Consider the following 15,207-nt stretch of genomic DNA (forward strand, 5'->3'; position numbering starts at 1 on the left):
TTATCATTCGCCCATTTTTGTTTGTGTATATAGAATTTACCACACATGACCAACAGGTTAAGGTTTTCTTCTAAACGTGTACTTATGGCTTTACTAGATAAGATGATATAAAAATTTTTTTTAAATATCAGATACTCAATATCACTCAAAAGAGGGAAAATACACATTCATAAAATAAATGTTTTAAGGTTTCTATAAAAAAGTTACAAAATAAATTTAATAAATTAAATGGATAATTGACTCCTTCGTTACATTTAAGTAGTTTTAACAAACATGCCTTACTAAAAACATTACTTGTGTGTATTTTAAGACAACACAAAGTATGTAAGTGTAAGTTGTTTTCAGTTTATTCTAGTCTAGAACTAGTCTCATCCCTGTCCTGGAAACCACCCCTATATTTGTCTGGTAAACTCCAAACCTCTTTCCATTCAATGTGATTATATTTTGCATTCCACGATGTTTTGCATTTAGGCAAATGTTTATTCCTACATTAAGTTCTTATAAAAAAGTTATTACATTTTTGAACACTCACTCCATTAACACTTAACTTTGTGGAATTTAAAGAGTGACACTCATGTGATACAGTATATTACCTGATAAAAGCTGAATAAGGCCACTTTAGGTCTTTACATATCTTTATACCCAAATATTCTACTAACTCTTTTACTGGTTTATCACATGTCTTTAAAGTAACACATTTTAATGTTTAAAAACAAATCAGAAAGGCTACTTATGAGAAAATGTTAAGACAATCTACTGCTTTTTTAATTTCAGTTTCTTTTTGTAAAAAAAGGTAGTGTCATCCGCCAATTGAGAGCACTTCATTTCTTTTCCTAAAAGTTGAATACCACGAAATGTAGGCCTATGTCTTTTAATATGTATAGTCATAGTTTGTGTTATGAGTAAGAAAAGAAAGGGTGAAATTGGGCATCCCGGACGTATTCCCCCACTAATGTTAAACCTTGCCGTTGGTCCATCATGTGATAATTTAATTGAGCTGTTACAGTCATTATATATGAATGGCCTTATTAAAGAACTCTCCAAAACAAAAACAAAAAAATGTAAGGTTTCCAACATGAATTTATGATCCATTGTATCAAATGCTTTGAAACAATCAACAAATAAAAATAAAACTGTTTAGTAATAAATCTAAGAAGTACAGTGCCCGCCGGGTGGTCTCAGCCTCGGAAGTCACGCCCACGGACCTTTGGCTGAATGTCTGATGCATATTAGGCACACCCTGCATCTGAAATTGCCCACTTCCATACTATACTGTATATTAGGTGAAAATAAGTACGAGTCATGAATAGTATGTCCGAAACCTCAGTATGCAAAAAACAGTAGGCGAGAAATACCCGGATGGTCTATTGCTTCCGCCGAGATTTGTGAGTGTGGATTGGATGGACACTTATCCATCTTATGATGCCACGGGAGCTGAGCAACGGTCACATTTCAAAAGCTAATCAAATCAAATTTGTATTTTTATCAACGTATTTATACAGTATGTCCCAAATTTGTTCATACTATCCCACTCGTACTATAGAAATAGACTCAACACATTACCACACTGCTCCAATCTCTATTGTTAGTATTTATATACATGAAACATCATTTACATTTAATGTGGTTCTCAACATTCAGTGTGTTCACCATTGTCTAAAAAGTTTCCGAATAGATTCTGTTGATGAGAGTTCGTAAGAGGATCTAACGGGAACGGTTTTATGTTCACTTTCTCTTGTTCTCTGGAGTGTTCACTGTCACAACCACTCCCTTAAGGCTGGAAAACACTACAAGACTTAAAATCTGAACAGATTTTTTTAAACTAGACATCATACACTTGCAGACTTTCTGAAAGGTTCAGATAGAAACACACTAACTGATAAAATCTGCAGACTGGCACCGACTTTCTGCAACCCGTCCAGACTGAAAATCTGAGCAAAAGTCTTGTAGTGTGTTTTAGCTTTATTTGATAACTAACAATCTGAATCTGTGATCTGTCCCCTATCCCCTTTTTTATTCATTTGCACTGTTTATTGTGGTTGCTGAACTATTAACCATTCTAATAAAGAAAGATGATATTGCTGGTATACATTTTTTGGAACACAAATTCATAATTAGTCAACTTCCAGATGACACATCCCTTTTCTCAAAAAAAAAAACATTCACAAATCCCTTTAGCACTTAATGCTGTAGAGTGTTTTGTCAAAGCATTCACATTTATGCATTTGGCAGACCCTTTTATCCAAAGCGACGCACATTGCATTATACTATACATTTGTTTCTGACTATGTGCAATCCCCTGGAATCGAACCGATGACCTTGGCGTTGCTAGCACCATGCACTAACCACTTAGCCACAGGAAAGCAATAGCGAAGAGGAGGAGAGAAGTTGAGAACCTTACTCTCTAAACATAAAAATATACAGTACACACAACAAATAATGAAATGTTTCATTGCGAGGTTGCTGACCAATGGTGGCGTCTGTGATAAGAGAGACGGGAAAAAAAATGGACGGCACATAAACGTTACATCCAAAAGTCTTTATATGGTTTTCAGAAGTGACACAGGAACAGAACACAGACAGTATTTCAGCTGTGAGCTGATTGTGAACAGAACATTAAAGACTCACATCACATCTGTGAAGACAATCTCAAACACTGACAGTGTGAATGGAGCCATTGTTATGAGCGCTCTTCAGCATGAACTCTCATGTGTTTCTCTAGAACTTTTTTTTTTGCAAAACTCTTTTCACACAGAAGACACGAGTATGGACGCTCTCCAGTGTGAGTTCTCATGTGGTCCTCAAGAGTTCTTTTTTGTGTGAAACTCTTTCCACACTGAACACATGCATACGGCTTTTCTCCAGTGTGAGTTCTCATGTGTGTCTTAAGAACACTTTTGTATGTGAAACTCTTTCCACACTGAACACATGTGAATGGCTTTTCTCCGGTGTGAATTCTCATGTGTTCCTCTAGAGTTCTTTTTTGAGTGAAACTCTTTCCACACTGAACACATGTGAATGGCATTTCTTCAGTGTGAATTCTCATGTGGACATCTTGATATCTTTTTTGAGTGAAACTCTTTCCACACTGAACACATGTGTATGGACTCTCTCCAGTGTGAACTCTCATGTGGTCCTCTAGAGTTCTTTTTTTAGTGAAACTCTTTCCACACTGAACACATGCATACGGCTTTTCTCCAGTGTGAATTCTCATGTGGTCCTCTAGAGTTCTTTTTTGTGCGAAACCTTTTCCACACTGAACACACATGTGTAGCTTTTCTCCGGTGTGAATTTTTATGTGGTTCACTAGATGACTTTTGTTTGTGAAACACTTTCCACACTGAACACATGTGAATGGCTTTTCTCCAGTGTGAATTCTCATGTGGGTCTTGAAATAACTTTTTCTTGTGAAACTCTTTCCACACTGAGGGCAGGTGAAGGGCTTTTCTTCAGTGTGGATTCTTATGTGCTTCACAAGCTGCTCTTTACTTCCCAATCTCTTTCCACAATGAGGACATACTGATACCGTTGTTTCTTCCAGTTTAATTAGGTCTAAAATTAAACGACAGAAGCACATATTTTTATTCAACATTGAACACATGCAATCAAAGGCACATGTACGTTTTTTTTTATTAAAATATCTATAAAAACCACCAGCACAGTGTTTGTTCATGCGTAATTTCATGAACAAAATTATAACAAAATCATAGTAACAATAGAGAATCAATTCATTAGTCAACAGTCAATAGAATCAATAATCATTAATGAAGACTCAAGAATGGACACCGACCTCTTTGTTCCGCAGCGTCTTCATTTCTCATTGTGCTGGTGTCTGTAACACTCATGTCTTCACTCTCCTCTTTAATGAATTCTGCGTCACACATAACTTGCTTTTCAAGTGTGGCTTGGAGAAACAGACCTGTCAAAATCAATAAATTAATAATTGAATTATATTTTACTGAATGATTGCAATAAAACAGCACATAGTTGCAATGTCAAATAAAACATTTACAGAATGAAGAAACAACTAAGCTTTGATTTAGAACGTAGATGAGACAATGACATATAAGGACCACTGATCATGTGGTGTGAGCAATAATAAGAATTAACTGCATTAAATTAAAAATAAAACATCTTATTTCTGTGACTGAAATATCATGACTGATACAGTATGCTTAAGTGAATGGTGTTTTAAAACATTTTATAAGTAAGCAATATTCAGGAAAAACATGTCCGTTAACATTTAAGAAGAAAACTCTGAAATTATAAAACAAAAATACGAGATCCTTACGGACCAAAACTCTTCTAAACACTTTAAACACTGAGAACTTGTAAAGCATGTTAAGAAAACTAATGAGTTTTTAAACAAATCAGGGTTTTATCTCAGTGAACTGAACTGAATGTGTTTGCAGAAGTGAAACAGCACGTTTGTCTTTATAGAAATTCTCCGGGACGGACTTCAATCACTCTGCAAACCTTTTCATCATCTAGCATTGAATTTCATGTTTGTCATGTTCTTCTAGCGAAAAGTTTACAGCACGACATCCATACAGTGCACTAACCTTTGTGTTTAAAGATCTTGATATCAAACTGTTCTCTTGACCTCTTTCTTTCTTTTTCTGGTGTGCAGCTTCTTCTTCTTCTTCTTCTTCTTCTTCTTTTAGGGTTTTATGGCGGGTAGCATCAACGTAAAGGCGCATTATCGCCACCTACTCTGTTGGAGTATGAACCAGAATTTGCCGTTCCCAAAATAAATGGAAAAAAACTTCCCCTACAGATTAAATCTCACTGTAAAATAATGCGCTTGAGTCATTTAAATCTTACGTTTATCTGTACTGTCTTTTTGCTACTTTAATCTATTAAACATACAAATGAATATCTGTGCGTTTATCTGTTTTGTGCACCCAGACTGCTAATAATAAATGTTTTGAGTTTATACACCCTAGCTCGCGTTATTTAAACGTGATGTCGTCACTGTATTATAAGAAATTACTTTAAAATGCTGGTACACTGTTAACATGTAACTCGTTATTATTTGTTATAAATAAGATATATAGGTAAAGGTTTCTTTTTTTATTGTAATGAAAATACGATTCTTTGTTCATTCATAATATGTAAAATGTTAAAACTTAAATAGTGAAAATGTAATAAATGTAGAACTTTCAAATTGACCAAGGTTAAGAAATACAAGGTATTACATTGCGCTGTTTAACCAATATTAATAAATTAGACCTTATTATAAAATACTTACAATAAACTGCTGTATTGTCCTTTTCCCGTGTTTTAATGGGTCACTTTCAATACTGCACATAAGATTCTAATGTTCCTGAATAATCATGGTCTTCCGTTTTTTTTAATATACTCTATCCACAATAGGCAAATTGTATCACTGAGTGAAATGAATTTTGTTTGCTCACGACTCCTATTTGGGAAGCTTTGGTGGTGCAGTGCATTGATGAATCATAGAGTGTCGTGTTGTGCTGCGAATCATATCTTTAGTCGCCATTTGTGCGGTGAAGTCATGCAAAGCTGTTGGTTGTTGAGCTTGATGTATATATCTATTTAAATAAATGTTTTCTAATCATCCAGATTAAAGTGTCAATAAATGTGATATTCTTTTCTAAAACTCTCTGTCCTCCACAAATGTATTCTCTTTAAAACACATCCTCTTAGGAGGTTTGCTACAGTATGCATGAACTAACATTCCGCTATCATACTGGAAAGCAGTCAAAACATTAAGATCACTGCACTTCTTGTTATTAAACTGCTTACTTTTGTAAGAAACTACTAAAAACAAGTAGTACAGTGCAGTATGTCTAGAAGCATCATTTATTTTTAGACATATTTGTTGATCAGTTGCGGTCAGTGCAATAAATAGTAAAAGTTCGGAACTACTCTATTGTGTTTTATTGTTCCAGTATAGTAATGATACTATTTACATAATAATACATTGATATATAAAATATTGAATGTAATCTTCACATTGACTCACAGCAACAATAAAAAAGTGTGGAACATGTGCTTTTCAAATGCAGTAAACATGATCTTCTAGGAGAGGGTTTGAGAGATAAACACATACTTGAAGGGGTATTATTATTTTGAAAGCTCACAGGATTAGAACACAGGGTTTAGAAATAGAGATGGTTGGAGCGTGATGCTGAAGCCCATCTCGGAGTTTGAGGATGGAGGAGCTGAACACGCAGCGCCATCTGAAGCTTAGACTCTGATCCTTTGAGGTGGGCGGGGCAAGAATAAAAAAAGCGGATCCATCACCGATGGAAACAAGCTACACTAGGTGGCGATAATGCTCCTAAAGTGCTTCATTCCTTATGATTATGAGCCAAATTCGTTATACGAAGCGCTGCACTATGTTATGAATGCATGTTTTAAATGATGCGCCTGTTTAAATTCATTGAAGTTCAGCTGTCATAGCAAAAACATCTAATACGCACAGCACTATTAATTCATTCGAATGGTTTTTTTTTGTCCCACGGCGCGGTGACACAGGCCTGCACTTATAAGCGTTGTAGGTATTAAATGTTCTAGAAAATCGGCTGAGATGATCTTTGGACTAAGCTGCATAGACGTGATGCCTCAGAATAAATATTTTCAATATTGCTCAAAAGTTACGACTTCGCAAACTTTTCAAAGTTGACCCAAAAATGTATTGGAGGGTGTAACTCGGCCAATGTTCGATTCATCAATACGACACTTGGTACATGTCAACTACACCTCAGACTGGGGGTCCTTGCCGAAATTGTGAACAGCGCCACCTATGGGTCGCGAGATTTGAAAAATGCCTTTTTTTGCTCGTAACTTTTGAAATGTTTGTCAGAAAACCGAGATCTCGGTGTCTACAGATTCCTCGTGTCATGCCGGATCGTACGATTTCGATTCTGTCACGATTGGATGATCGGCTTGTCCGCTATCTTGAAATTTGATATGTTTTGAACCGTATGATATATCGCCACCAAATTTGACACGAGTCACCAATTTATAGTCCCAAACGTACCCTTAAAGCTTGGGGACAGCGCCACCTTGCGGTCGTGAGATATTACTCTTCTATATAATTTTGTATTACCCTTGAACACTGCTGAGATTAGCATGTCAACTCAGGGGCACATTTGTTAAATTACAAGTCTCGGGTGCAGAAGGGTCGCTAGTTCGAACCTCATGTTGCGCATTTACATCTTTCAATCTGAAAGTTTGTACAAGCATGTGAACAAACTAAATGTAATGTCCTTTTAGTAATGAAATAAAATAAAGTGCGATGTACGTAGTGCAACTTTTATATATACGCAAACAGACACAAGGTAAGTACAAAATGACATTCTTTCTTTCATTGTCACTTCCGACATCTGTTCCTCCTGTACACTGTATTTCTGCTACTTTTGCTCTACTGTCTCATTTCAGCCCATTCAGGGATGGCAGACAGAGTGCGTTATGTCAGCTGGGTGGTTCATCAAATAAAACACACGCCTCGGGACGGCAAGGTCACGGGTTCTAATCCCAAGATTTACTTGGAGAAAGCTTAAAGCCCCAATTGTATGACCATTGTTCTATTTTTCTTATTGCTTCCTTGATTTTACTTATCACACCTATGGGATCTCATCCTCATTCACACTGGAGAGCGCCCATACACCAGTCCGCAGTTTGAAAAGAATTTCACAAGAAAAAGTCATCTTGAGTCCCACATGAGAAGGCATGCCGAAAGGTTCCTCGGTCAAAGGTGCTCTGCCTTGGCAACTGACAGAGGTGTAAAGCGTACCTGAAAACCATACTTAAGTAAAAGTACAGATACAACGTGTTGCAAATATATCCAAACAACTTGCGAGCTGCATAGAACAATGAATCGTGAATGGCGATAACAAGTTTTTGTGCAGCACTTAAGCAGCTGACAGGAAGCAGAGAAAGGCAACTTTAAAAATAGATTTTATTGTTGATGTTTAATGTTTAAATTTGTCAGTAATAATCATTACTGAAGACTCAAGAATGGACACCGACCTCTTTGTTCCGCAGCGTCTTCATTTCTCATTGTGCTGGTGTCTGTAACACTCATGTCTTCACTCTCCTCTTTAATGAATTCTGCGTCACACATAACTTGCTTTTCAAGTGTGGCTTGGAGAAACAGACCTGTCAAAATCAATAAATTAATAATGGAATTATATTTTACTGAATGATTGCAATAAAACAGCACATAGTTGCAATGTCAAATAAAACATTNCAACACGCACACGCACCAACACACACAGACACAGAGACACACACACACACGGATGCGCACGCACACACACACACAACACACACACACACACACACATACGTACACAGACAAGTACGCACACACACACACGCTCAGTGAGAGCACACATTTAGGATAAAGGAGAGAGAAGCACAGGTCAAATATAACAGATAATAAATTCCTATATGCAATATTAATTAAGTAAAACTTTAAAATTCTAAAGCAGCCCCCCCGGTCAGGCAGATAAGTGCAAAAACAGTATGCAAACGTGGCGAGGAACCCAAAACTCTAATCGAGAAAAAAAACCTCAGGAGAACCCAGGCCCAACCAGGGGATTCCAGTTCCCCTCTGGCAAAAGCTGCTGCCTCTGCACAAGCTCCAGAGAACTTGCACAACAAGGCTAAATAAAATAAATAAACTTAATAATAAAATAAATTATAGTTTAAGATTATCATTAATAATCTAATAGCATTTGAAGTTTTGTGGTGAAGACATGTCAAGAGACCGCGTCCTTCTTTATCCAGCTCTATCATCTCAGCTCTTGTCAGGTCCCCACTTCCCATTCTCCGCTCTACCATCAGGTCAGGCCATGAACTGCATCCTGCTCGCTGTGGTAACCTTGGAACAATGAGACAAGACTGGCTGAGAGTAGAGTACTGTTCTGTACTCTTTGATGCAACAAGTACATCAGTTGTGTTTTTGGTTCCGGTTGATCTAACTAATGCAGCCTAAACCCTCAGAAGATTTATATTATGGAAGAGTAGTGTATGCAAGATTAAAAAGATGCGTCTTTAGTCTAGATTTAAACTGACAGAGTGTGTCTGCCTCCCGGACAGTGCAGGGAAGACTATTCCAAAGTTTAGGCGCTAGATAGGAAAAGGATCTACCACCTGCACTTGATTTTGAAATTCTAGGTATTACCAACTGACAGGACGCCTGAGAGCGTAATGCACGTGAAGGACTGTAATACAAAAGGAGTTCATTCAAGTACTGAGGAGCTAAACCATGTAAGGCTTTATAGGTAATAAGCAAGATTTTAAAGTTAACGCGATGCTTTATAGGTAACCAGTGCAAGGTTGACAGAACCGGGCTAATATGTTCATACTTTTTTGTACGTGTAAGAACTCGAGCTGCCGCGTTTTGGACCAATTGGAGTTTTTGTAATAAGCCTGCAGGGCAACCACCTAACAGTGCATTACAGTAATCTAGTCTTGATGTCATGAATGCATGAATTAACTTCTCTGCATCTGGATTGACAGCATATGACGTAGTTTAGATATATTCTTAAAATGGAAAAACGCAATTTTACAGGTGTTGGCGACGTGGCTCTCAAATGACAGATTACTATCGAATAGAACGCCAAGATTCTTTGCTGACGAGAGGGTTTTATGGAACATCCGTCAATAGTTAAACAGTATTCTTGGTTGTTACTTATAGCAGTTTTCGGTCCAATAAGTAACACTTCCGTTTTGTCCGAGTTCAGTAATAAAAAGTTGTTACTCATCCAGTTTTTTATATCGACTATGCATTCCATTATTCGATGGAACTGCTGTGTTTCATGAGGCTTCGAGGAAATATAAAGTTGAGTATCATCAGCATAACAGTGAAAGCTAACTCCGTGTCGCTTTATTATATCTCCTAGAGGTAGCATGTATAATGCGAAGAGCAGAGGCCCTAAGACTGAGCCCTGTGGTACACCGTACTGGACTTGCGATTTGCGTGACACCTCATTGTTTATTGCTACAAATTGAAAACGGTCGGATAAATAAGATTTAAACCATTTCAAAGCTATTCCCTTAATGCCGACATAATTTTCGAGTCTATGTAGGAGTGTGCTGTGGTCAATGGTGTCGAATGCAGCACTAAGGTCTAGCAGCACCAATAACGAGATACAACCTCGGTCAGACGCCAATAGCAGATCATTTGTAACTCTGATCAAAGCAGTCTCTGTACTGTGACATGCTCTAAATCCAGACTGGAATTCTTCATTGATGTCATTCCTTTGGAGGAAGGAGCATAATTGAGTTGAAACTACTTTTTCCAGAACTTTAGATATGAAAGGTAGATTTCGATATAGGCCTGTAGTTCCTTAGTTCTCTAGGGTCGAGTTGGGGTTTTTTGACAAGGGGCCTTATAACAGCCACCTTATATGCTTTAGGCACATGTCCTAATGTCAGAGATGAGTTAATAATACCAAGAAGAGGATCTATAATTTCTGGGAGCATCTCTTTCAGTAGATTTGTAGGTATAGGGTCTAGTATGCATGTTGTTGATCAGGGCAGGCCCAAGCCTTTATGGGGCCCTAAGCATAATTTTATTTGGGGGTCCCCCTGTGCCCCCAATACAATCGACTATTGTCAATGTTTGATTATTTGCACATGCATGCACTTTAAACCTAACACACCCAATTCTGTTAGTTGTAGCTGTGTTTGGGATATAGGAATCTCATAAAAACAAAAACACATAAACATTTAAACATTGCATTTCAAGTGTATTGTGATTGTTAAACATTTGATAATTTCATTATTTCCAATTTTAGGCGACTGTCCCTTTAAATTTTGAGCACAGACCATACAAAGGTGGTGGAATTTATTGTTCAATGCATTTAACTATTTGCAAAGATTTATTTCAAAAATCATTTTTATTTTATTTTAACCACAACCTATAAACACCTTTTTAAAGCCGCACAGCCCTTGAGGATGATTTTTTTTCTTATTTTAGGGTATTTACTTGATAACCATTCAATTAATTTACAATATGCACACAAATATTCTTAACCTTATCCCAAATAAAATGCTGAATTGACAGATAATTGTATATTACATGGATGACGTAAGTTGTCAAATCTTAAATGTTTTTAGTCACTTACAGTATGTTGTGTGTTGCAGAGCACTCTTTCAACTTTAAAAACTGCGTCTTGCTGAACAGTTGAAGACGTGACATTGTGGGTACGGCCTTACATGAGAAAATGATGTGTGTCCCCCAGAGGTGTGTCTTAAATATATCACAAAAATGTAATTAATTTTATGTGCTCTTGGGGGCCCCCTAGTGGTGGCGGGGCCCTAAGCAGCCGCTTAGTTCGCTTATAGCAGGCCGGCTCTGTTGTTGATTTAGATGATCTAATAATTTTAGACAGCTCATCTTGATCTACGGTATAAAATAATTGCATTTTCTCCTTAAGGGCGCTGTAGTTAGTTTGTTCAGCGGGTTTCACTTCTGATTGCATTGTTATAATTTTTTCTCTAATATCTTGGATTTTATATGTGAAGTAGTTCATAAATTCATCACTGCTATGCTGATATACAGGATCAGAAGTCACTGACGATTTATTTTTTGTTAATTTAGCCACCGTGTTAAATAAAAACCTAGGGTTGTGCTTGTTTTCTTTCTATTAGTGATGAAAAGTAGGCGGATCTAGAAGTTTTTAGGGCTTTCCTGTATTTTCGAATACTATCCTTCCATGCTGTACGAAATACCTCTAATTTAGTTTTCTTAAAGTTGCGCTCCATTTTTCGGGCCGCTTTCTTTAGAGCCTGAGTGTGTTCATTATACCACGGTGTGGGGCTGCCATTTTTAATCTTCTTTAAACGTAGTGGAGCAACTTTGTCTAGTACCGAGAAGGTGGAATTAAAATTTTCAGTGGTAATGTCAAGATCTTCAACGTTATTTCTCATGATTTGAGACAATTCGGGCAGATTATCGAGAAACGCATCTTTGGTAGTTGAAGTTATTGTTCTACCATATTTGTAACAATGAGTTTTTTTGCAGCCGTAGGCCAGTGAAGCAAACATAATACCAGATAATGATCCGAAATGTCTTCACTCTGCTGAAGGATTTTAACGTCGTCCACATTTATACCATAAGACAGTATTAAATCTAAAGTATGATTACGAAGGTGAGTGGGTCCTGACACATGTTGACTAATGCCCATGGAGTTAAGAGTGTCTTTGAAAGCCATTCCTAAGGCATCTGTAACGTTATGTGTGTGGAGTGTTTTGTGTGTGGGTGTGTCTGTCTTCTGTGTTTTCAACCTTTTCTTGTTTTTGCAGGTACAACTTTGATTGTTTTGCTTGTAGTCAATGTGTCTCATGTGCAGCTGCTTTGTAACAATGAAAATTGTAAAAGCGCTATATAAATAAAGTTGAGTTGAGTAATCTTGTCCAACCTGTCTAATTATTGACTGCATTACTGACAGATTGGTCGTGTCGCTACCAGTGATTATTCCTGTGCATTGGAGCTACGTGGGAGTTATCCGGGGGCGCTGTTGCTGCACCTTATGTTATTGTTAATTTTTTTTTCTTTATAGTTTAACTTGTTTTGCTTGTTGTATTTGCTGTTTCTACTTTATTATTATTATTTTTTTTATTTTACATTGCTTTGTTGGCCCAGGCTGCTTACTGTGGCATTTTCTCATTTTAGTTATTTTTGTTTATCCTTTATATTTCTTTATTTTCAGTGATTGATGTTGGGTCAGAATCTTTTAAATAAAAGTATATGTATATGTATATTTCTACGCTCACGTCTCCTGCCGCTTCCTGAAGTGAATTTGTGTGCTTATGGTATAAGAATACTTTCTCGTCCCTGGCGAGTATCCAGGGTGGCGTAGTCGCTTTTTATTCCATGGTCAGTTGGCGTCAGGTCACATTTATATTAAATTTACATGTTTAGGCAGGCTTTTATGTCATTTTGATTTCTGTTTGTTGCTTAGACTGTACTGGCCTTTACTGTTTAATGTTTTATTGACTTTGCAAGGTGGCATAAAAGGTCTTAAAAAACATTTACATTTATGAATTATAGAACTATAGAATGGTAGGCGCAAATGGACAAAATGATGAACGTCTGCAATGTATTAACCACTAGGGGGCACTAAAACACCATTTAATTTACTTTACTCTCTAATATCATGTACAAGTAATTCAACACCGTGAATAACAATAGAATTCTTTTTAACTCTGTTACACTAGCACTGAAATTATAATACAACCCTCTATGCGATTCGCCGTCCAAAGCCACGCCTCCTCCAAACACTTGAATGTATTTCGTAAATCCACGTAACTTAAACTAAATCCATTAAATTCTTCTCGAGGCATTGTAACGCAACGTAAGGGTGCCTTGTGCAACGAGGGAAGAAAAGTTAACGTTGCCAGGAAAAATATGAACAAGAAACAATGCTGTTTTACTTTCTACGGGTTTATTAAGTCCTCACATCATCTGCTCGTCAGTATACATGCGGGCTGTGCGACAAAACATAAAACATCCTCACGTTGGTAAACAAAAGAAAAAGAAAAAGGATAGAAGTCGGCAGAGCGGTTATCTCGTCTTCTCCCACTGCTTCTGTACCACCCGCCACACGCATGCGCAGTGTCCTCTCTACCGTAACTGCTCTAAGTGGCCGTTACAGAGTCCCCCCTGAAAAGAAAGGTGTCTGACCCCAGCCAACAGCACTGGGAAAATACAGGAATGAAACAACGTCATACATGAACTGTTGTAAATATTCCACCACATAGAAAAGCTACTGACATATATGACAGAGTGATAAGCTCATCTAAACAGTTCCCAAAACACTGTGAAAAAAAACAAGAAAATAAAAAGCAAAGGCAGTTAGTAAACCCAGAGAAAAATATAACAAAGGTCAAGTGTCCTGAAACACCCAAACATAGGAACAAAACATAAATGATGTTTAACCCACAAGTAACAAAATCCATGACAAAATAATAAATGGCAGTACTGCACACACTCACTTCTAGTCTAACCGTTCGGTGTGAAAAGCATTTGTCCATTCATTAGTCGCCCATCCTGAGGTAATCCTAGGGGCCAGTCTGGGCCGCAAGTCATAACGGTGGCCCTCACGACCACCCTCAAACACATCACAGGATACAACAGGATCTGCACTCCCACTCTCGTCATCCCCAGCGTCCTCATCAAACAAGTCAGACAAAGAAACTGTGACATCAGACTCCAAATGATCCCAAACACAATCGACAGGAGTTTCACTGGGAGACACCACAGGCCTGCCCCGACAGACGCCCCCATCAACCCCCAAGGTTGTGTCTCCAGGTGCGGCCATGGGCAAATCAACAGGCCCAGACTGTGACGCCACACCCTTTTCCCATGTACGAAAAGGTTCCATGTTAGCTACATGAAACACACCAGCATCAAGTCCAGTTACCACATCAGAAAGTCTATAGTTAACATCAGACAACTTCTGAGTGACACGATAAGGGCCAATGAACAAAGGAGCCAGCTTGGCCGTGAAATGAGCAGGTGCGTCAGACCGAGGGTGAGTCTTAACCCACACCAGATCGTTCACAGAAAAAGAAAAATCTGCGCTTCTTGTCATAGTGTCGTTTCTTTTTAGAGTGACTAGCCTCAAGAAAAGATCTGACATGATCAGACGCCTCCAGGAGCAAATGCTTCAGGGCATCCAAAGAGGTTACACCCGGCCCTTCCAGGCCAAAACAACCAGGCTGTGAAATCAAATCCAAAGGTGTGTCCAGTTCTCGACCATACAACACCATTGATGGACTTAGTCCAGTACTCTCATGCTGGGCAGTCCGCAAAGCAAAACAAATGTGCGGGAGGAAACGATCCCAGGAAGTATGCTTGGTACCCACATACGCCCTAATAGCAGTTTTCAAAGTCCGGTTTACCCGCTCAGTTGCATTTGTCTGGGGGTGGTAAGCCGTTGTGAGTCTGTGTTCTGTACCCAATTCAGATACTGTGTGTTCAAAGAGAGCACTGACAAATGCAGATCCCCTATCAGAAATCAAGTACTGTGGGGCACCATGCTGAGCGAAAAGCTCACTCACCAGCTTACTGGCAGCGACAAGAGCAGTAGCTTCCTTAACAGCACACACCTCAATTCACTTTGAAAAGTAGTCAACAAACACAAGAATGTACGCATTACCATTTGGCGTTCGAGGCAAAGGGCCCACAAAATCTACCCCTGCGAATTCCCAAGGACG

The 15,207-nt window shown here is 38.1% G+C and overlaps 1 protein-coding gene across 1 annotated transcript; it reads right to left on the bottom strand.

The window, feature by feature from the left end:
- Positions 1–2,504: 2,504 nt before the first annotated feature.
- Positions 2,505–4,655, bottom strand: LOC130561147 (gastrula zinc finger protein XlCGF8.2DB-like). Its single transcript, XM_057345306.1, has 3 exons — positions 4,563–4,655; positions 3,791–3,919; positions 2,505–3,552 (listed from the first exon to the last, which is right to left on the bottom strand). Exons 2-3 carry the CDS (start codon positions 3,882–3,884, stop codon positions 2,681–2,683), a joined length of 966 nt encoding a protein of 321 aa, XP_057201289.1. The 5' UTR covers positions 3,885–3,919; positions 4,563–4,655; the 3' UTR covers positions 2,505–2,680.
- Between the last annotated feature and the right edge of the window lie 10,552 nt (positions 4,656–15,207).

This window comes from Triplophysa rosa, linkage group LG11 (genome assembly GCF_024868665.1).
Source record: "Triplophysa rosa linkage group LG11, Trosa_1v2, whole genome shotgun sequence".
In the NCBI taxonomy this organism is placed as follows: domain Eukaryota; kingdom Metazoa; phylum Chordata; class Actinopteri; order Cypriniformes; family Nemacheilidae; genus Triplophysa; species Triplophysa rosa.

Bases quoted from the DNA above. Each gene is read 5' to 3' on its own strand.
- LOC130561147 (XM_057345306.1), bottom strand. From the start codon at position 3,884: ATGTGTGACGCAGAATTCATTAAAGAGGAGAGTGAAGACATGAGTGTT. The intron at 3,553-3,790 runs GTCGGTGTCCAT...GTTTAATTTTAG, and splicing joins AGACGCTGCGGAACAAAGAG to ACCTAATTAAACTGGAAGAA.